Below are 23509 nucleotides of genomic sequence, written 5' to 3'. Positions count from 1 at the left end.
AAATTAAGGATAATCCTTAGGTAGAATAGGGCTGAAGGTGCATTTCAAATGAAGAATTTGAGCTTAATGACTGAACTATGTAAGTCTGGTCTTCCTTTTACGTGAATGTAATAAGGTCTTAGAAGATGGAAGTTTCTATTTTAATGATTATCCTCACTAGACGTGATTTATTGGAACTAACCCCTTGACTTGATTGTGAAAGTGTGAAGTTGAAAATATAACATATAATATTGTTCTGTAGGGTTCTCAAAGAAATGTGAATCGAGATGAAGGAGATTCAAAGGTTATGTCAACTTCAAGGCCACGAGGTTGAAGAAACCCAAGTGAAGTATGGAAAAAGAAATCTGAACTATAAGTGCTTGTGACTTCAACGAAACAAGCACAATATGGGGGAGACAAGCAAGGATGATTTTGTGGTGGCATGAGGATGAGTCCAAAATCAAGGTTCACATCAAGTAGCCACAACATGCAAAAGGAAAGCATCCTTGATACAATGATCAATGTTAAATGCCCAAATTTTGTTGGAAATCTCAATCAAAGATGAAAACTAGATTTCAAAGTGCAAGTACAACATCATGACCATGTCTACAAGCGAGAGGAAGGAACTGATGCAAACATTAAATTTATTTTGGAAATCCAAGTTCAAATGGATAGTCTAACTACATGCAATAGCTAAATCACTACTATAAATACAAGATCAAAGATCAAGGTTAATATGTTTTGGAAATCCAAGTTCAAATGGATAGTCTAACTACATGCAATAGCTACATCACTACTATAAATACAAGATCAAAGATCATGGTTAAGACATCAAGAAGAAAGCAAGAATTCAAGAACAAGCAAATTCAAGTTATGGTAATGAGGAAATAGAATAAACTTATGAAGATGAAGTAACCACCAAGCACTTGATAATGTTGAGTATCAAGTGATATTTAACAAGTCTATAAGGTGAGTAAGCTGAGATGGTGCCCACTTATCCTTAGTCAATTAGAAATTTCAAAGTTGCATGTAGCAAGGATCAACCAATCAAATAATGCCTCGTGTACATGTGGAAGGCATATAATGCCTCTACCTGATCTGTTCTCTAATTGGTTAATAAAAGCATCGTAATTTGATCACTGGTCTACAAGGTGGTCCTTCATTCTCACTGGCCTATCGATTGGCGCCTTTTCTCAATTGGTTATGCCTAGCCTAATTTTTTATTGGCTCTTGGAAGCAATGTAATATTTTTAGTGGTCCACATGATGCTTTCATGTAATTGGACACTTAGTTGGATTACGACTTTGTTGGCTAAATCTTTGCCCTTGATTTTGAATTGATATTGGCCACTCATTGTAAGTGAACAGCTATAAAAGGTTAAGGCCATATCATTTGTAACTCATTAGATCAAATTAGCTAAGAGAGAGACTTGGAGAAATTATTGCCATAATGCTGTCAAAGTAATTCATAATTCATTGTTAGCCTTTGTGGTGGATTACTTGTGTTGCTTTGGAGTATTGCATGGTTTCTACATTTCCTCACTTAGACTAGGGTTTCATTTCATGTTGAATAGAAATTGTTGAATGGAATATATTGCTGAATGGTGAATATTGGTGGGGCTAGTGTCTTCCATACCTTTTGGTACTTGCTGATTGTAAATAATAGTTTAAGGCTAGTATGGTTCTAAATTGCAAGTGTTTAACTTCTATGGGAAATGTTTGTTTAAGTTGCACCTTCATATGGTATAGTATTGACAATGTGAAAACCATTCCCAAATTCTTAGAAGATAGCACCCTCATATGCCTGATTGATGTGACGAATCAAGGACCTGTTAGAGGTGCTCCCCACATCAACATTGTCTTAAATTCCTAGAAGTAGAATAGCTTTCTAAAATCCTATCCCTGTATAGTTTGTTTGGTTGGAAGAAGTTGAAGTAGTTGATATCTGATTAATGAATTGCGTAAGCTCTTTTGTCATAACCAACATATCACATCATTAAAACTTAGTTAAGGTCCACAATAAGAAGGCATCTTTGGGTTGTCTCGTTTGATCACATAGTTTAAATACATTGTTTAGCATATGAGCATCATTATATAAGAGAGAGTTGGAGATTTGGTGTTTCGTTCTAGAATACTAATGGTTCAAGTTTGCACATTTTAGTAGCATAAAACTTACATAAACAAAACTCCAATTCTTGTAAGCACTAGATGAACTTGCAACTTGGAGAGAAAACCCACAAAAAGAAAAAAAGAAAAAAAAAGAAAAAAAAATTCAAGAATGTAAGTGCTAAATTCTACAATACAAGTGACAAAAAAAAACCAAAAAAAAAAAAATCTATAGGTGGATTTTGATTGCAAGAGGTTGGAGGTACATACAATCTTGACCATGGAGGTGCACCATGTAGTAGTGCCCATTGGATTGGTCTCTAATAGCACATGATGTATGATTTCTTCTTGAGACAAATAAGTCAAATTCTTTCCTAAGACCTGTCTCCACTTTTGAATCTTTGAAGAGTCTACCAAATGTCTGCTTGTACCCATTAGCATCTTCAAAATCTCTATGATAGAAAGTACAACATTACTATGGTACCATGGAGATAGGGCATAAGCAAGGAAGTGCAATGGTGTGGTCATCTTGTTCCAACAATGAAGAACGATTATTTCCAACCTTTTGAAAAACATTTCTTTAGGATCATTCTCTCTCTTTTTGTATTACCACTTTTAGTTTATCCACATCATGTCCATGCTATCATAGACATCCCCAAGCATGGTGCATTTGTATTAGCAAACCGAAGCATAGACATATAGGTTTGGTGAATTCCAATACATATTCCACATGAGCCCATCAATCATCCTCCAAGATTAATGACTTGACCTTTAGGTCCTCTTTGAATTTGATTGCTTTCATATACCCCAATGGTTGTTAATGACCATTTGGCCAAATGCCTCTCACATCTTGACAATTCGTCTCGTAATGATTGTATGAGATGCAAACTGGGTCTCAACAACCCAGGATTATGTTAGTAGTGACTTTTAAGTTAATAACACATTAAATGGTGTAAAACATGACATAAATGAAAATTTATTAATTAAATTTACCTTCAACAATTCCAATCTCAAGAAAGTTTTGAAAATTGCTTGTGACATGTGGTGGTTGTCACAAACATCTGGATCTCCTCATCTTTTTGGTATCTCTCATCTTTTTGGTATGTTTTTTCACCCACTCAATATGGGTGCAAATTGCTTGAATCAATTGAGAGAGTGTATGGTGCACATTGTCCATAAAAGGTGCTCACATCTTGCCTCAATTAGAGCACTTGTAGCTATGCAAACTTTTGCATTGTCCGTGATTACTTTGGCAAGATTCTCATGACCCACCATCTCTATGGAGTCAATGAGGATTTTAGAAATGAACTCTGCATCTTTGACTTCCCCTTCAGAATCAACCTCCCTAAAAAATATGGCCTCCTCGGGTGACACTACAATAACATTTATGAATGCACGGTTTTCACAATCTTTCCAACCATTAGAAACAATATAAACACCCGATTTAATCCAAGAATCTCTAATTGGTTTTAGTGAGGCCTCAACATATTTCTTCTCTTTGTATTAAGGTGGTGTGCACCTTTTCATTCCCAAGACTTGTGAAACCAAGAGGTGCACTATTATTTGTCGACACCATGTTCCACCAATATAGTGATCTCGCCACGTTGAGTGAAAGACCATTGGCATACATGCAATGCACAATTTTTTCTTGCTTCTATTTTAAAAGCCATGTTTAATCAACCTCTCTTGCGGATGGAATTTTTGCTTATCTTTGTCTTCCATAGAGGGTATTGACAAGAAGGGATATTTGGAGGACACTACTATATCAGAGTGTAAATTCATTGTTTCTTCTTTTCTTTATGCAACTATAAGCACTTTGTTTTCATTTTAAAAGAAATTTGTCAACATCTATTTCTTTTATGAATCCCGCTATTTGTACACGATACAACCCCTTCTTATTTGGGTCCTCACATTACCATTAGGGTCCAAAAAGTAAAGTTGCACTGGAGAAAATGAGCTATTAAATTTTACATTACGAAAATTACACTTCCAATATATCCCCCACTTCTAGGAACTCATGAAATCCTTGCAATATGTCTCCAGAAAGGAGATCTTTAGTCAAATGTGAATTTTTGGTTTCCTTCCATAGCAAAAAAAACTTTGACTATTAGTCATTGTTGCAATCTTAAAAAAAAAAGAAAAAAGACAAACAAAGTTGAAAAATTCTTCACAAGCATAAAAAAACCTATTAAAAACTTGAACATTTTTATTAAAAGACTAAAAAATAGGATTTAAAATTTAAATGCCTACCTCAGATGCTCAAATCTCCTTTGTGGAAGCTATTTGGCACTCCACAAATGATCTCCATTAAAAAAAAACCACTTGCCCTTCAAAATGCCATATTGTAAACAAATAAGTTTGATAGCAAAACAATAAGCAAAATGATATGTTTTTTAGTTGAAAGGCATCATGAAGGGCTGTTTTATTGTTTAGAAGAAAAAAAAAATCACTCTGAGTTTTTCATTGAGGCACTTGTCGATGTGCTGAGATGCATTGGGGTGCGGGTTTGGTTTACATAGAATGCACGTCTAGCCTTGTGGATGTGTCTAGATGTGCGGGTTGTGCATCTTGGCTTGTCCATAGGGCTCAGTGTGTATCCTTTGTGCACCTAGCACATGTCTGTAAAGCATCCGCATCGGTGCGCATTCGCAACTGCATGTATTGCGGCCTAGAGAGAGGCACATCTTGCAACATTTTTTTAATATTAATAAGGTTTGTGATTGGATAACAAGGCTGCAATTCCTCTTAACATGGCTGGGATATGATGTTTGTGAAACATATTGTTTGATATAATGTTCAAAAGTAGTGTATGTTCCCAAAACCGCAGATAGGAAATCCAAGAGCCTGCCACTTCTCCAGTAGGATCTCTCAATCAAATTTTGGCCAACGAACAGAAATCTCTTAGATTCCCCTGCACTTCGGGCTCTGCTACACCCAGGCGGGTTAACCTTTACCTCAAACACTGACTATCCGGTTTCAAGGTTTTCTATAGTGAATTTAAACTTGGAATTCTTTGACTGGCAAGGTCCTCGAACTCAATGAAACTAAAATTGGATGCTGAATATTTGATAATTGAATGTTTTATATAAATTTTGTAAATAATAGAATTGATGCTTGCAGAAGGAATATATTGATTTTCTGATTTCAATAAAAAGACCAGTGCCTTTGCTCATCCGGGCGATAGAGTCAACTTTAGAGAATTTTTACATACAACTTCATAATGTTCAATGCACTTATACTGCCAACAATTTTAATAATCTAGATGCGACAGATCAATTATAATGCAATTTTAAATTAGTCCAGATTGAATTTTAACTCCGTTGAGAAGGAGACAAACTAGATAGAGGTACGGAAACACTTTAATATTTCACAACACTTATGATGATCAAATTTAAAATGCTAATTGACCATGTCCACTTATCTAATATCAAAATCATATACAGAATTCTAAAATATAATTATGAAGGATGATTCGCCTGCAGTTTAAATCTCCACGCCATTTAAAAAATAAACAATAGACATTTTATTTTATTTAAAAAAAAAAATAATGGACTTTAGATTAAAAATCATAAAGAGCCCTTATCCCTCCATACAATAATAAAGTTGATATCAATTTCTGAGAATGCACACGCAACAGATTCTGGATCTAGAACTTCATATGGATCAAGAAAATGAAGCAATGCAAATAACTCTGATAATGTATTTTGAAAAAGAGTTCCGGTCAGTAGTAATCGAAAATCTGTTGATTGCTGCACATATGATTGTTGGTGCGAGTTTTGTATCACTTACATAACATATTAGAATTTGAATATTCAATATGGGATGTCAAACATGCAACTCCTCTCTTGAAAAGTTATTACTCATGAAGACATAAGCAATAGCTCCAATGTTCCTTACACCGTTGGATGCTCAGTTTTATCGATGTGATTCGCTGATAATCACGTAGGCGGCTTTACGTAAATTGTTGAGGATGACTTGAACTTTGGTGGGATGAAGGTGATGGTGGCTCGGTTTGTGAAATGTGCGGAAGCAGATAATGTTGATGGTTGCGATGATGGAGGGTGTGTCTGCCGATGATGATGTTGATGGGAAAGCGATGGTTGTGGAAGGTGAATGGATGAGTTCTATCACTTGATCTACTCTAACTTTCTTCTCTCTAAATTTCAACTACCCAACTACTTACTATTCTACTCCTATTCCTATGAATGGAAGGTTAGCAAATGGACGGGGATTGAACCTAATGAGAGTTGACCAGTGGCCTCACTTCCACAGGTGCAATGATTCAAAGGAAAAATAAACTAGCTTACCACACAAGGCTTCCCAACCAGCCGCTAGGATGTTAGTGGTCTAGTATTGATCCCTATCAAACATTTACCAATGCTACCATACAACTATTCATCTACTTTAACTTCACTTAAACAACTTCAAATGCAACCAACTTTAACAACTTGAAAGAAAACTCTAACTAAGTGGAAGTAGAAAACATGCAATAACACCCAATGTTCTTGATCAACATGCCAATCGCAACAATGAAAAAGAGAGCAATTTTGGTATTATTTTGGCGGCAATTTCTTCGACACTTTACAAATGAGAGGAAATGACCTTTTATAGGGGCCAAAAATACAACGGACGGTGGAGATCAAAACAAGATTAACGATCCAGATTGGATCTTCAAAACCCTAATTAGGGTTGCCACCCCATCGGCCAATGAGAAGTTGCCACCTCATCAATGGACCAATGAAAAAAGTGCAAAAAGTGGCAACCAATGAGAAGGCACCAAAATGGTGGCCAATCAGAAATAGACACTTGTCCTATTCTAGAAGAAAGGGAAATTGTCACTTGGGCTTACATCAAATGATCTTCTAATATAAATCTTCCCTTTTCTTTCATTTTCTTAGCTAAGGCAATGAACTTAGCTAGCCTTTTATTAACTTCTCCCATAGGAGGATAGGGTGTGTGCTTTGCCCTGAGTTCCGCTGACTTCGCCACGCCACTTGCTGCTTGTAGTATCCTTTCGTGATCCTTCTCATATTCTTTCTCAAATCCAATAAAAGCATTGAGAGAGGAAAGGGTGCCCAAATGCTTTTTCTTGATAGCAACCTTTCCCAACTCATCCAACTTCGATCCAAAATCTGTCTCGTTGACATCTTTTTTGCCAAGGGGGATTGTCCTTCCTTTAGTCTGTCCCTCATCCGTATCATGTCCACTGTACAAATATTGGTGTCGGTTATTCACTTCATTTTCGAGAAGGAAGTTTTGGGCGTCATATCCTCTTTGTCTTTCTTAGTGTTCGCTCGCTTGGGATTCTTACTTGCACTATCATCCTCCATGCTCGTCGCCCTATTACGGGTTGGTAGAGTGGTGGACCAAAAGGCAAGAAGAACCAAGCAGAGCAATCCTTAGACTAGAACGAAAGATGGATGTCATCTTAAGCACTCCTTGCAACTCTAGATGATGAAAATTCACCTTAACCAGTAAACTTACAGCGACTTTTTGGAACCTAGGATATGACTTTCAAGAAGTTCAAATCCCTTTGCAAATTAGAAATTTATCATGCAATTCACCTCCAAATAAAATTTCCCAACCTAGGGCAAAAATTGCAGCCACTTGCAAAAATCAGAATTTTATCTCCCACAAATTTTGGCTCCCACAAATTTCGCCTAGCAAGAAGAGTGCAGATCTGCTCTTGCAAAATCACCAACACCTTGAGAAGGAGAAGTGAGAAGTGAGGAAGAAATGGGAGAGAGGCCTCCTCTTATACCCAACTTTCTTCTTGGACCCTGGGAGAATGAAAAATAAATAATTAATGCAAAATTATGGCCCACAATTAAATTCTTAACCAAAATTAATTTTGCCATGATGAAAATTAACTTTCTAAATTGCTAATTAGTTCTAAATTGCAAAAAGAAATTAAATGGTGCCTTGTAGATGTTAAATATTTCCATTTAATGAGGATTTAGTAATTAATACATCATTAAAATAGGATTTTGGCTAACCAAAAGCCATTTTTCAATATTAAATTACCAATTTCATTAAAGGCAAAAAGTTTTCAAGACAATTTTAATTTATTAAAATCAATTTTTTGCAATTTCTTACCCAAATCGATTTTCTATGCCAATAAATTTATTTATTTATTTATTATTATTATTTTTTGACAAAAATAAAATAAAATTTCTTCTAGAGCCAAAAATCGATTTTGCAATTTTATTTAACCATCACAAAAATTAAATTTCTTCACCAAAAAAAATAATTAAGATTTTCCAAAAGACCAAATTTAACAAAAAATTCATTTTTTGAAAATTATCCAAATTTATACAATTATATCCAAATTTTCAAAAGAAAATGTCTAAGTACAAAATTTACAATTTTATCCTGCCAAGTTGGAATTAACTTTGAAATTTGTTCGGCCTAAGGATAGAATTGGTGGCTCTGAAAAATCAAGTTGAAACCGGGTGAAAATGAGCTAAGTCTCTCCCATTGGCCCAAAAGTGTCCAAGGCTCAAAATCTTCAAATTTCAAACCTCTGGACCAAAAAATTGCTAAGGCAATCGAAAAAAAAGGGGGTCCCCAAAAATTTGGGGCGATGGTGTGAAAGCCTCACAACAATGATTTACCCTTGTAGATCTGGGAGTACTCAAGACTTTGAAAACTTTCATATAAATCTAAATTGCTATTGACCTGAAGAGCTATAGATTTTCAGAATAGTCTTTCATAGAAATGAGGACAATTTTGGTGAAGTTTATTTATGATTCAATACTTATTAGATGACTTTGAAACTGCATGCGTTTAGATATATGATACTTATAGGGACCTTCAAAAGTTTTAAGGAAATATTGATCGAGATAGTTTGTCTTTATATATTGAAACAGTTCTGGAGCTGAACAGGCCAGAGATGCATTAACTTCTATGTTGTAAGTCGTTCAATCTGTAGGGTTCAGTTATATCTTGCACAAGTGGAATCCAATCTGAAGATAATATTGAGTGATTTAAATATATTAACCATATGATATAGTCAATATTTGTCGTAAAACAAAACTGAGATTTGTTGTCTTCTGTAGTTGTAGGCGTATTTGATTTCTTCAATACTTCTTTGCATTGATTTCATGATCTAAATCAATAAACTCTCCTTGATGTGTTTTTCAATCCCTGATCGATATTGACATAAATGACAATATTTTTTCAAGTCTCCAACATTATGTTTCAAATGGAGGCAAAATTTTCGGGCTCCACCAGTGGCTCTCATATGGGACATATGCCCCTTGTGGGCATAGTGAGATTCTCCCTTGTGGGCATAGTGAGATTCCAGCTATCTCTGGAAGAGTAGACCGAGCATTCATGCTTTAACATGATGCAAGGTGAGAATTGGGTGGCCCCAGGCCCCCAAAAGTGAACATTGTCTTTCCTCTATCAAACACTTGATTCTGATCATGTAGCACTCTGAAGTTGCTGATTACAGTTTGCCTTTCTATTTCTTCTTCATTAATGTCATATTTGGTATCCGATTCTTGTTTAGCCTTCAAGAAATCATCATGTGCTCTGTGATCCTTGCTGAAAGGAAGATGCACGGAGTCATATTTTTGATCTATAATACAAACATGGGAATGCATCTTCCTTGCCCGATTGTCCTGCACACAATCTACCCCATTTTCGAGATGTTTTTCCCCATGTGCTACTCCTCCTTTATCAAGAACTCCATCAGATTTGATACTTAGAAAATTTTCAGAAGTATTCTCCAACACACTCTCCTTAGTACTCCTTGATTCAATAGCTCCTTCATGTATTTGCTGCAACTCTTGCTCATAGGATGAATTAGTGGATGTCTCAGTCTCTGACTGTTCAACTTCAAAATTAGGACTACTATCTTCATTATGATGCCAATGTGCTTGATCACCCAAGAGATCTTCCTCAAACAATGGATTTGAGAACGTGGTGAACTCAAGCATATCTCCTTCTACTTGCTCCTCAAACAAAGGGTTTATAAACATAGAGAATTTAGGCATGGCCTCAGAAGAGCTTTCACCTGGATCATCAAGTGTTTCATCAAATAGTGTATTAACTTCATCGCTTTGAGAATCATAATTTGCTTGACCAGCAAGTGGGATATCTTCATCAACAATATACTCTTAAACTTCTTTCCATTCATACATTGTGTGCAATTCTATTTCATCTTCATAATATGATTCTCCAGAATGATTGCTTCTTTCATCTAATACCTCCTCAGAATGTACTGATTCATCACCTTGCTTACCATGGTGATTTGAGAAAAAATTTGGACCATTTTTCTCAACATGCTTCTAATATTCTAAATCTAACAAGGATGAAATCTCTTCCACACTAAGAGAACCCTCTTCCTTATTTTCACGTTCACCGTCATCTATAGGCATATAAGTATCATCATGGGTTGATTCTACTTCAGAATGCTCAAAATTTTCATCTCCAATTGAATTTGAAACTTCACTTGACTCATTTGTTACTTCAGTCCTGCATTCATTATCCTCTGCAACTAGTTCATTATCCATGAATTCAAGAAAGTTAAGAAACCAATGTTCATATAAAGAGGCCTAATTTCCGCATCCTGTAGAGAAGATCACATGATGGAGGTTTGCATTCTGAACGTATTTCTTGATAAGCATCGAACATTCTCAGGAAGAATTTTGTTGCAGATTCATCGACTTTCTTTTCTAAATTCAAATATGCATCCAAAGGAGACATATAACTCGTACTTTCATTTAGCATTTGGAAGAGAAGCATCAAATGAGGATCTTCTGGTGAGATTCCCAATTCACAAAACTTACTTATCAAATCCTTACGTGAAGGCATGATGTCTGAAGGTACATCTCGAAAAATACCCACCATCCTTATAAATAAGTGTGCCGATGTCTCACCTTCATATCTCTCCAGATTGAAAAATGCATCTAAGGGGTGTATGTATTCTTCCTCCATGGTATAACATAAATCTGACTCCTAATCGTAATACGTATTGTCCATGTTAGATAATCAAATCACCTCCTTCTAAATCCTTTCCCTTAGTAGAGTTACCAACTGAAGTTTTATTGAATAGAGTTGCCACCTCTTTCGAGGAATGCATTTATCTTCCAGGTTCTTATTTTCAGCAGAATACACTTCCAAACAAAATTGATACAACTTCTTTCTGATACTGATCTACGAACTTAGAAATTCTGGGTAACTTCGCAATATGTATTGCGAGCAACTCTCCCCAGTAGAGTTGCCAATTTGTTGGTTCCCAAAACCGTAGATAGGAAATCCAAGAGCTTGCCACTTCTCCGGTAGGATCTCTCAATCAAATTTTGGCCAACGAACGGAAATCTCTTAGATTCCCCGACACTTCGGGCTCCGCTACACCCAGGTGGGTTAACCTTTACCTCAAACGCTGACTATCCAATTTCAAGGTTTTCTATAGCGAATTTAAACTTGGAGTTCTTCGACTGGCAAGGTCCTCGAACTCAATGAAACTAAAATTGGATGCTGAATATTTGATAATTGAATGTTTTGTATAAATTTTGTAAATAATAGAATTGATGCTTGCAGAAGGAATATATTGATTTTCTGATTTCAATAAAAAGACCAGTGCCTTTGTTCATCTGGGCGATAGAGTCAACTTTAGAGAATTTTTACATTCAACTTCATAATGTTCAATGCACATATATTGCCAACAATTTTAATAATTTAGATGTGATAGATCAATTATAATGCAATCTTAAATTAGTCTAGATTGAATTTTAACTCCGCTGAGAAGGAGACAAACTGGATAAAGGTAAGGAAACACTTTAATATTTCACAACACCTATGATGATCAAATTTAAAATGCTAATTGACCATGTCCACTTATCTAATATCAAAATCATATACAAAATTCTAAAGTATAATTATGAAGGACGATTCGCTTGTAGTTTAAATCTCCACACAATTTTAAAAAAAAACAATAGACATTTTATTTTATTTAAAATAAAATAAAACAATGGACTTTATATTAAAAATCATAATGAGCCCTTATCCCTCCATACAATAATAAAATGTAAAAAAATACTCCTTACAGTGTATGAACGTCCTTGTCCGAATATATATATATATATATATATATATATATATATATTTTGTCTAATGAAATAGCTTCTATTTATATTTTATTTAAAATACAACATGACTTTTCAAAGGAAAAGTAACATCCCTTTAAAATAAATAATCGCACCTTGCAAGAATTTAATCGGGCTTTTTAGTAAAAAATAAATGTTTGATATAGTCATGGGCCAATAAAATGTGATGATCGCATTAGTTTGGAAAACAAATTAATTAGTTTTGGAAACCGATATTTGTGACTTTTGCCATCGTTTTTCCTCCTTGCTCTTGTGTGGATGTGCTCATGGCGCTCTGGAATGAGTTCTATGGTGATTGTTCAAAGCACAGATTGATGTCTTCATCAGTGACGGCTCCTGTTTTTTAGACTCTAAGCTTCTTGTGTGTTTCTTCTTGTCCGACTGCTTCATGCTCAGAATCATTTGTGGGAACTCATTGTTGGTTCTTAGGTTATGACATTTCATAAGTATCACTGATGACGGTGTTTTTTTCTTCAAACCAAATCATTTAACCGGTTTGTGATATTTTGATTCCTCCTGTGCATATATTTTTGGAAATCCCCTACACCCGCACTTCGGTTTGGTGTGTGATAATATCCATCGTATGACTGAAAGAACGACCATTCACAAAGTTTGACCTCCTGTATCATTTCCCGACTCCTCAATGTTACTTTGGGAAGAAATTTTGACTTATGGCCTTTTTGCCACATCTTTTGGTGAAGGACACGCGCCATCAATTGATTCCATCACAATCTCACAATTCTGAGGTGGCTCATAAGGATCATTGATACCAGTAAAACCTTTGTTCAACTCCTTGTAATTAAAAAAAAAAAAAGTTCACATACAATCGTCTTTGGGGGATGACAAGAGCGCAAGGAACTTCAACCAATTGTTTCCCAGGGATCATATATCACAACACCTCTGACTTGGGCCTTCTCAACATCCTTGGCTGCAAAAGATCATGAATACGAGAAATATGTTCACGTGTTATTTCACTATTGCTTTGAATAGAGTTGATATCAATTTCTGAGAATGCACACGCAGCAGATTCTGGATCTAGAACTTCATATGGATCAAGAAAATGAAGCAATGCAAATAACTCTGATAATGTATTTTGAAAAAGAGTTCCGGTCAGTAGTAATCGAAAATCTGTTGATTGCTGCACATATGATTTACCCCTGTAGATCTGGGAGTACTCAAGACTTTGAAAACTTTCATATAAATCTAAACTGCTATTGGCCTGAAGAGCTATAGACTTTCAGAATAGTCTTTCATAGAAATGAGGACAATTTTGGTGAAGTTTATTTCTGATTCAATACTTATTAGATGACTTTGAAATTGCATGTGTCTAGATATATGATATTTATAGGGACCTTCAAAAGTTTTAAGGAAATATTGATCGAGATAGTTTGTCTTTACATATTGAAACAATTCTGGAGCTGAATAGGCCAGAGATGCATTAACTTCTATGTTGTAAGTCGTTCAATCTGTAGGGTTCAGTTATATCTTGCACAAGTGGAATCCAATCTGAAGATAATACTGAGTGATTTAAATATATTAACCATATGGTATGGTCAATATTTGTTGTAAAACAACACTGAGATTTGTTGTCTTCTGCAGTTGTAGGCGTATTTGATTTCTTCAATACTTCTTTGCATTGATTTCATGATCTAAATCAATAAACTCTCTTTGATGTGTTTTTCAATCCCTGATCGATATTGACATAAATGACAATATTTTTTCAAGTTGTCAACATTATGTTTCAAATGGAGGCAAAATTTTCGGGCTCCATCAAGTAGTATGGCTTTTCATCATTTTCCCTTAGTCTTCATCTGCACTAGCCTATTGATTTATCAACGAATGAAACTTAATTCATCTTCTTCTATTTTCAATTATACATTTTTTTTATAGTTATTTCTGCACTATAGGCTTATGCTGTAAATAGGTTCTTGGATTCCTTAGATAATTTTTTAAATATCCGCATGATGAAAATAGGGTGAGAAAAATAGAGGTCTATTATATCCAAGACTTTCTTTTTTAAAACCTTTCAATTCATCTATTGGCTTTGTCACAATTTCATAAAAAATATGACTCTCTGTTTTAAAACCTTTCAATTTATCTATTGGTTTTGTCACAATTTCATCAACAATATTCTATAGACTTTTTTGGTGTTAGTATCAATTATATTTGAACTGCCATCTATGAAAGTCATTTCTGTCAAACTTTTCATAAAGGCTTAGATTATCCATTTTGTATTCAATGGATGTCAGTTTCAATTGAAAATGCATCCTTTAACAAAAAATCCTTGTCTCCAATAAATTTGGCATTATTTCGCCTTTAATAACATTGTTGGTAAAACTGTTCCATACCAATAATGTAAATTCTTCAAACTGAAATATATTACCTCTTTCAAGCTGGAAAAAAGTACTGCACTAACTTGTTTGCTGTTCCAATCCTTAAGACATCCAAACATAAAAAATTCAGTTAACAATCCGTTAAAACCAAAGTGGCTAGGCACTATGGTTATTTGGAAAAATATTGTAATAGAAAACAATGGATAAATGTTGTTAGTACTTCTAATAAACTTGTTCAAGTATTTGAAGCTGTTTAAATGCCTCAAAAACCCCTTAATGCCTCATTGAAACTGTTGATGTTTGTAGGTTCAGTCGGATGAGATAAATTCATTGAAATATAGATTTAATTTAGTATGCGTGAGACACGATATATTTAATGTATTTTCAATGCAACTTAATTATGTAATTTGTGATGAAATTAATATAATAAATTATGTGTATAGGTATACATATTTATATAAATGAAAATCCTCATATTAATTTCATCATAATCAAAAGTTGATCGAGGACTTCATTATAATGACCTAAGCAGTATCAATCAAAGCAAGCATGTCTGCTTAGTGTGGAGCCACGATCCACAATAGATTGCAACTCCTTCAAGGAGTCATGATCCCTTCACATAGGAGTATAAAACTCCAAATTTCGTACGATGATAATGGATAAGCTTCTGTTATTAGTTAATGGTTATCTATTTGTAATCTATTGTAAATATTAGAATGTTGCTAATATTAGTTAATCTGTAGTTATCTGTTAGCTTTCTTTTAGCTAGAATTGAATGTTTCTATTCTTTACGATCGTTTCCTAAGGAAACATTGCTTTATTCTTTTGTATATATTGACCTCTTAGTCTCTGTTAATGTTAAGCAAATATTTACCCATTACTTCGTAATATGGTATCAGAGCCGATACTCTAATTTCTTTTGAAAATAATTATAATTTCTTGGTTGAAATTATGTGCCTTTTATTTTCAAAATTATTTTCATGCATATTTGCTTCCAAAACCTCTTGTTCAACTACGGTTTTCTGCTAAAAAATTTGCGCAATTTTGTCTGTAACTATTGCGATTAAATCCTTTGAAAATTGAGGGTTATTCTTTGCTGTTCACATGGAAGTCTGTTGGGTGCCATTTCTTTGCAACTCACGCCTAGATATTTTTGCCACTCGTGTCCAAATTTTTTTGAAAATCGCGCGTTTGTTTTGTGGCCCAAATTTTCCATTTAAAAAAAAAAGTGGTTGTTTGTTGTCTATTTGGAGGCGTCTAGGTTTTTTACAAACCTCTGCTAGTTATTTGTGCCCAAATTCTGCAATCTTCTTTGCAAATCCGCCATTTTGCTAAAGCTTTTCTGACGCTTTTTTGTAGCTAGGGTTGTTTTTGTTTGAAACCCTAAATTTCCTTATCGGCTCAATTTTTTTTTACAAATTCTAGTTGGTTTTTCGAGAGCTCAACTGGGTTGTTTGTTTTTTCTGGGTGCTTCAATTTTTGTGTCTCATTTTTTGAGCTAGCATATCCAAAATCTAACAAAATATTCTTTTTGGGTTTTTTGAGTTCTTTTTTGGTTATCTATTCATTTTTTTGGGTCTTCTGCTTTTTGGCCTTGAAGTACATGCCTACACAGATTTTCATGCTTTTTCACCAAAAAACGTGCTATGGCATCTCTGACTAATATTTTGCTTGAATGAAATCAAAAGTCAATGGTCGCCATTATGGCATGTGGAAACAATGGATGCTAACCATCTTTGAATTTCGTGGCAACGATAAGGTGGTTCTGGTTCACAATAGTCTTCTTACTAGAGGTCCTCTGCTCCAGCTTTAGAAGGCACCAGGAAAAAGAACATTCAATGCAACTATTGCCACAAGTATGGGCACCTGAAGGTTGAATGTCCGGAAGTGTGTGCTTAGCTGCCCTGTCTAAGCAATTTGGTTCGCAGCCCATAGCAAACAGTGTGAAGCACTTTGAGCAAATAAAATCTGCCTTTTACGCTTTTTTATAGATTTGTGTTGTGGATAGATTAACCACTAAGAGAGGGTATTACGATAATAGATAAGCCTCTATTATTAGTAAATGGTTATCTATTTGTAATCCACTGTAAAATTAGAGTGTTTCTAATATTAGTTAGTCTGTAGTTATCTGTTAGCTTTCTTTTAGCTAGAATAGAATGTTTCTGTTCTTTACGACCGTTTCCTAAGGAAACATTGCTTTAATCTTTTGTATATATTGACCTTTCGGTCTTTGTTAATAGTAAACAAATATTTACCAATTACTTCGTAATATTTTGGTGCAGATAAAATATAAGGAACATAAATATATTATAGTCTTCTGAATATTTGATCAGCATAAATACTTATTCAGTTGATCAATAAGATTTAATATTTACATTGGTATTCAATTTGAAGTTAGATTTATTAAATTCAGCAATTATCATAGTCTCCAATTAGACTAGTTGAATATAAACATTGTACTAAATATTATTAAAAGAATATCAACATCGTATAAATAGAAATAACATATATCAATCTGATCACAAAATTTAACATGTTATCATGGCAGGCTTAAGAGATGATCAGATCTTTTTTAATTTATTGACAAGATATACATACATATTTTTGAAAACATTTTACTTATCAAAATGGTGAATGGAATCAGACTTGAAGGTGCTTCAAAATTTGAAACTTGGAAACCGCGAATGATGCTGATGCTAATACTAAGAAAGCTTGAGTTAAAAACAATCATAGAAAATCCTCTTAAATCTAATGAGAATGATGAAAAGAGTCGATGAGAAATGGACAACACTAGAGCAATGGAATTATTAGTAGAAGTAATAAAAGATCATCTACTACCTATTATCACAAAGTTAGAATTTGCATATGATATGTTCAAAGCCCTGTAAAACATGTTTGAGATAAAAAAAACACTAGTAGGATTTTTACTCTTATAAATTAACTCTCTAATAATAAAATGAATAAAGGAGAGACCATCACCTCATACTTTATGAGGATAACAGAATTAAGAAACCAACTCTCAACAATTGGTCACATCTATGATAGTAAAGAGTTAACTATGATAACTTTAAATGGACTCCCTATCTCATGGGAAAAGTTTAGACAAGGAATAAGTGGTCTTTCCAAGCTCCCCAAATTTGATTTACTAAAAGCTAATTGGATTAAAGACGAGTGCAATCCACTATCTAGAGGAATCCATATGGAATCCACAAATGAAGACATTCAAATTCTGACCCCTAATCTGAAAAGGAAAAAGGGCAAGGACTCAAATGGTAAGCAACCATTCAAGAAATAGAGAGTATGTTCTAAATACAATGTTATAGATGTGACAACTATGGTCGTGCTACGACAAAATGTCCTGATAGACTCAAACATCAAGCTTCCTTTGCTAAAGTCAGTAATTCAAATTTGGATTTAGAGAAATTTGTATTCTAAAGAACTTCAAAATACCTCCAAATTATGTGAAATACTGGATTGAAAAGGAGCTCACTGTTTTTTACAATCCTCAACAAAATAGAGTTACAAAACAAAAGAACATAACTATCGTTGAAGTTACCAAAGCCATAATGCAAGATCAAAACTTAGAAAGTTACTTTTTGTGATCATATTTGATTATTGGACTAATGAAACTATTTTATTAGTCATGTGTTATGACTATTTGGGACTTGTATATATCATGAGGAAGTTACAACTTCCAAATAATTATCACTTGTATTTGTAAAAGTTATAAAGGTGACGATCTTACAATGACTTAATCTTCTATTGTGATGGACATCTTATGATGTCTAAGTAGATCATAGTAAATTATATCTTTTAAATCAATCAACTAAGAGATAGATATATGAGTTGTATTTTATAGATATGTCATGGTGGATTAACATCCTTAAATAAGCCATGAATATAATATTCCTATGTTAAGTATCATTGAGGATACATGTGCACACACCCTATGGACATTTTGAGTACTTGGTGAATATCAGGCAACTTGATATTCTGAGGCCATTTACTCGGAGTACTTGGTGAATATCATGTGACTTGATATTTTGAGGCTAGTACTCTTGATATCCATGAGATGATATCCAAAATGGCGATTTCTGATCGAAGATATTGTTAAATATGCCATTCTTGATATTACATTGAAGTAATATCTAATTATATTAAATATCCTTCCTAGCTAAGAGGGAGTGTTGACGTCTGTAGCTTCAGTCAGATGAGGTAAACTCATTCAAATATATATTTAATTTAGTATGTGTGAGATACAATATATTATATGTATTTTCAATGCAACTTAGTCATGTAATTGGTGAAGAAATTAATATAATAATTATGTGTATACCTATACATAATTATATAAATGAAAATCCTTATATTAATTTTATCATAATCAAAAGTTGACTGAGGAGTCCATTATAACAACCTAAGCAAGTATTAATCAAAGTGGACATGTCTATTTAGTGTGGAGCCATGATCCACAATGGAATCACAGCTCCTTCAAGGAGTCGTGATTCCTCATGGATCATGACTCCACATAGGAGTATAAAACTCCAAATTTTGGTGCAGGTAAAATATAAGGAACACAAACATATTACAGTCTTCTGAATGTTCTATCTGCATGAATATTTATTCAGTCGATCAATAATATTCAGACATTGATATTCAGTTTGAAGTTAGATTTATTAAATTCAGTAATTATCATAGTCTGCAATCGGACTAGTTGAATATAAACATTGTACTAAGTGTTATTAAAAGAATATCAACATCATACATATATAAATAACATATATCAATATGATCACAAAATTTAACAGAAACACTGCATGTAATATTGATAACTGTTTTCTAGACTTCAAATCCCTTTTTAAATGTCTTTTCATTGTTGAGATACCCTTTTATTGCTGTTGGTTCAAATGCGTATCACTGCTTATATGCCCTTTTATAGCTGCTGGTTCAAATGTCTATCATTTCATAAATGCCTTTTAGAATCCCCCACTACCGCTGCCAATTTGATGCCCCCAAAAACCATGTATCCACCCAATTCCAATGCTTGATACGATTATGATCACATTATTGCAGCAGATTGGAACATATACATAAGATTTCAAATTTCAAATTTTGGGAGGATAATGTGTAGAATGACTCGTCACACAATGGCAAATGTGAACAGTGGAAAGAAAGAGAAAAGATACAGGTGAATGGAGTCAAAAGGATTTTGCACATGGTTTGTATTGCTCACCCATTGACTGAGGCAAGTATGGTGTAAAGCTATAGCAGCTGTACATGGTCATCATTGCAATACCGTGAATAAGAAATATCACACTGTGGCAGAAACTAATGAATGGAGGACGATCAGAGGTTGGTCCAAGAAGAAACCTATTCTGACACCATGATAAAATAAAAGAGAAATGGGATTATTTTCAATTGAAAAATCTAGTCGTTCATTCCACACAAAAATTTATTACATTATATGGGCTTTGTAAAGCCATTATTCTTGTACAAAAACCAATTATGGTAATATAACTCCCAAAACCAACTCCTTTTATTTAATAAATTAATGTACTATTGTTAACTTTTTTTTTTTTCAATTTATTTAAATTGTCAAGCACTAAATTCTAACAATTATCATGTTCCATCACCTTTTGATTTTTTCAACAAGATTCCATTGGCAAGTGTTGTCTATAGGTTTTGAATCCTGGCCCTTTTATGAAAGCTTTTACAGTTCATCAATGCCGCTTTCCTTAAGAATATGATTGTGTTGCTGGATTGACTGATATCCCTGCTGATTTTGGGTATGAAATGTGTTGGAATCAAAATCTTTATCAAAATGTTTGTGGATTGTCTAATGTATTGCATTTTTCTTGCTGAAGTGATTGCCAAACACCTGTCATATTTGCGTGATTTTGTCCACGATTGGCTTTTTTAACCGACTTCTCTTTTTGTGATTTGCTAAAAGTGAAATAAAAAACCTTGAATAAAACATTTCTCAAATGCGAACAGGGATGTGGACGTGACCAAAGGCGAGTAATTTGTTTCCCTGTAAATGATTGTTTCAAGTATTGTATTTTCAGTGACAGCTTTTCTTGAATGTGTCAAAATTGTTTGTAGCAAGGTGGCTGTGAATTGTTTTTTCATATAATTTAAGATTAACTGTTTTAAATTTTCTATTTTACCTCTAGCTGCAAACTACAAAGCGTTTGCTGTTAATAAGTATAAACTATAAAATAGAGAAGTTGTTTAATCTGAAGTTTGCGTTCGAACTCAACACATATACTGGCATATCGTAGCCACATACTCGAACCCATACTTGTATCTGATGTGGCAACTTAGGATATGAAGTATTCTACTAATTTCCTTGTTTTATTTTGTTATGGAGAAAGTGGTCATCGTTTGAAATTAGTTTCCTGTTAGAATGATAGAGTTTTTGTAAGCCATGTGACATAAATTGTGTGTGTTATATCACCCTTTGGTGGCCTAAACTGCTTTTTTGTTTCATTCAAATTGTAAGATATGTTGGCAGTTTTGTGTCAAGATTATTGATGCATCAAACTTGGCAATCTATTTATGTTTTATGATGTTCATTGTTGAGTTTTGGGAACTGATGCATTTCTATGAATGGTATCTTGTGTTGCTACAGTTTCTTGAGACCAGATATATCTAAACTAGCACTATGGAACTTGAGCATAGGTTTAATTGTTTATATCATGTCGGTTGTTTTTCCAATCAATTTTTAAAATCTCATCTTTTAGTAGATTGAACAAATAAATTTTAAGAAGAATCTCGAAGCTGTTGCATGCAACTGTTTATCATCTGTCTAAAATTGAGAGATGTTAGGTGTCCCTTGCTGGCTTGGGGATGGGCTGGGGAAAAGGAATAAAAAAAACTTTTCATTGCTAAAGTGATGACTCAAGGATGATTGATGGGCATCACTCCTTCCCCCTTAGAGAATGGTAATTTCATTATTTCTGCTTAACACAAGAGACACATCCTCATGAAACAGTGATAAATCATAAATGCAACCTTTTGGATGTCTTTTTTGTGGTGTGCTCATAGACAGGTTAAGTGCTTTTTCTTATTCTACTAGCTTCTGAGCTTTGGAAGACTTTTTCTATTTTGATTACAGTTTTATAGATTGGTGGTATATGTTATCTTTCTTTGATGCAGATGCCAGGTACCATTATGGCAATGGGGCGCCTTAATCGACCTAGCATCATGGTTTATGGAGGAACGATTAAGGTCAGATATTTCCTTTTGAGTTCATTTTGAAATTGCTGCCATGTAAATGAAGTTTCTATAAAATATTGAGAATTTATATGAAGTTTAAAATACATGCAAGTTTGGGAAAACTTTATGTTCTCACAACTATTTTGAAATCCTTAGAGGAGATTTTTGTATGCTGAGGTAGATGCTTTAGTCATTGTGTATGAAGTATGTTTTTCTATCACAGTATATTATAATTGTAAACATAACCTCGTAAAAAGAATATTTGAAGTGGCTTATACACATTTCTATTAAAGAGATTACAGTAGTTAGTTCCTTTTTCATCAAAATAGCAAAATTGTTAGTTTTTATAAGGCTTGTAGTTTTTAAAACTGTAAAAGGAGGTAAATATTGGTTCACAAGAGTTAAATTTCAAAATTTGAGGCTTAAATCTCATCACTGATACTATCATTTATTTGCAGCCTGGTCATTCTCAAGGTGAAACGTACGATATTATATCAGCCTTTCAGGTACCTTTTTTGATTTTTTTTTTAATGGTTTTAGTCTCTTTGGGGAAGCATAAGCTTTTTGTCTGAGGAAAATAGTTAGTTATGCTTGTTTTGAGGTGGGCAACACATCAAATTTCATATGTTGATGGGATATCTGTATCATGTTTAGTTCAGCAATAAGCTATGTGTTTCCTGGAGTCTATCAAAATGGTTGCCAATTTAATAATACCCTACTCCAATTTATGTATTTGGTTTTCAACTTCTTTTGTTTTATGTGGAAAGTTGATGCATCAAAATCTATTAAAAGTATGAATTTTTTAAGAGTTGTTGTGAAAAGACTCAAAACTGCTATATGTTCTTACCCTTCCCTGTGTAAATTATGGTGCATTCAGGCTAGACTAGCTTCTTCTAGCTATGAATGAGTGTCATTTTCTCATTTAAAATCAGTTGTCTCTCTGGATGAATGGCAGGTTTATGGGGAATATGTTAATGGGTCAATCACCGATGAGCAGCGAATGAATGTGGTGCGTAATTCTTGCCCTGGTGCAGGAGCATGTGGTGGCATGTATACAGCCAACACCATGGCAACTGCAATTGAGACCATGGGCATGACGCTTCCGTATAGGTATATCTGGTTGTTATTAATGACATTGAAATTTTGGCAATCTGTTTATCGTCTTCTTACTGATTCATCATCTTCTATATGTTTCATCATGTTTTGTACTTTAATAATCTCTTATTAATTGAATCTTCTATAATCTCTATCGGAAAAATATTGGCTATGCGTGTTTCATTTCTTGAAAACCTTAATTGCCTTTGTGTTTCCTCAACTGATGATTTTTTGGTAGCTGATTTTTGGCACAGTTCTTCAATACCAGCAGAGGATCCACTGAAGCTGGATGAATGCCGTATTGTTGGCAAGTATCTCCAGAAATTGATAAGTCTTGATTTGAAACCAAGGGATATCATCACCATGAATTCTTTACGCAATGCAATAGTCATCACAATGGCTCTTGGTGGCTCTACTAATGCTGTCCTTCATTTGATTGCCATTGCCAGGTGATATAACCTCCCTCAGTTTGCATTTAAGGATGCATTAGAGATCATACTATTTTATTTAGCAATTGTGCTTATTAAGAGTGCTGATATGTCTATTGTAGATCGGTGGGCTTGGATTTAACTCTTGAGGATTTCCAGAGAATTAGTGATCGAGTGCCTTTTCTTGCCGATCTCAAACCTAGTGGAAAATATGTAATGGAAGACCTTCATAAGGT

At 34.1% G+C, this 23509-nt stretch overlaps 1 protein-coding gene across 1 annotated transcript in view; it reads left to right on the top strand.

Annotated features, from left to right (window-relative positions):
- LOC149578095 (dehydratase family) overlaps positions 1–23509 on the top strand; it is a 60306-nt gene that overhangs the window by 20238 nt on the left and 16559 nt on the right. Inside the window, exons 2-6 of the mRNA XM_089827490.1 lie at positions 21691–21762; positions 22209–22256; positions 22706–22860; positions 23100–23294; positions 23396–23507. Coding sequence (XP_089683616.1) covers positions 21691–21762; positions 22209–22256; positions 22706–22860; positions 23100–23294; positions 23396–23507 — 582 coding nt within the window. The remainder of the gene's footprint in view (positions 1–21690; positions 21763–22208; positions 22257–22705; positions 22861–23099; positions 23295–23395; positions 23508–23509) is intronic.

The sequence above is a fragment of the Cupressus sempervirens genome, chromosome 1 (genome assembly GCF_028749045.1).
Source record: "Cupressus sempervirens isolate cs-2001-9-10 chromosome 1, ASM2874904v1, whole genome shotgun sequence".
Classification (NCBI taxonomy): Eukaryota; Viridiplantae; Streptophyta; class Pinopsida; order Cupressales; family Cupressaceae; genus Cupressus; species Cupressus sempervirens.
This window is presented reverse-complemented; position numbering and strand designations above follow the sequence as displayed.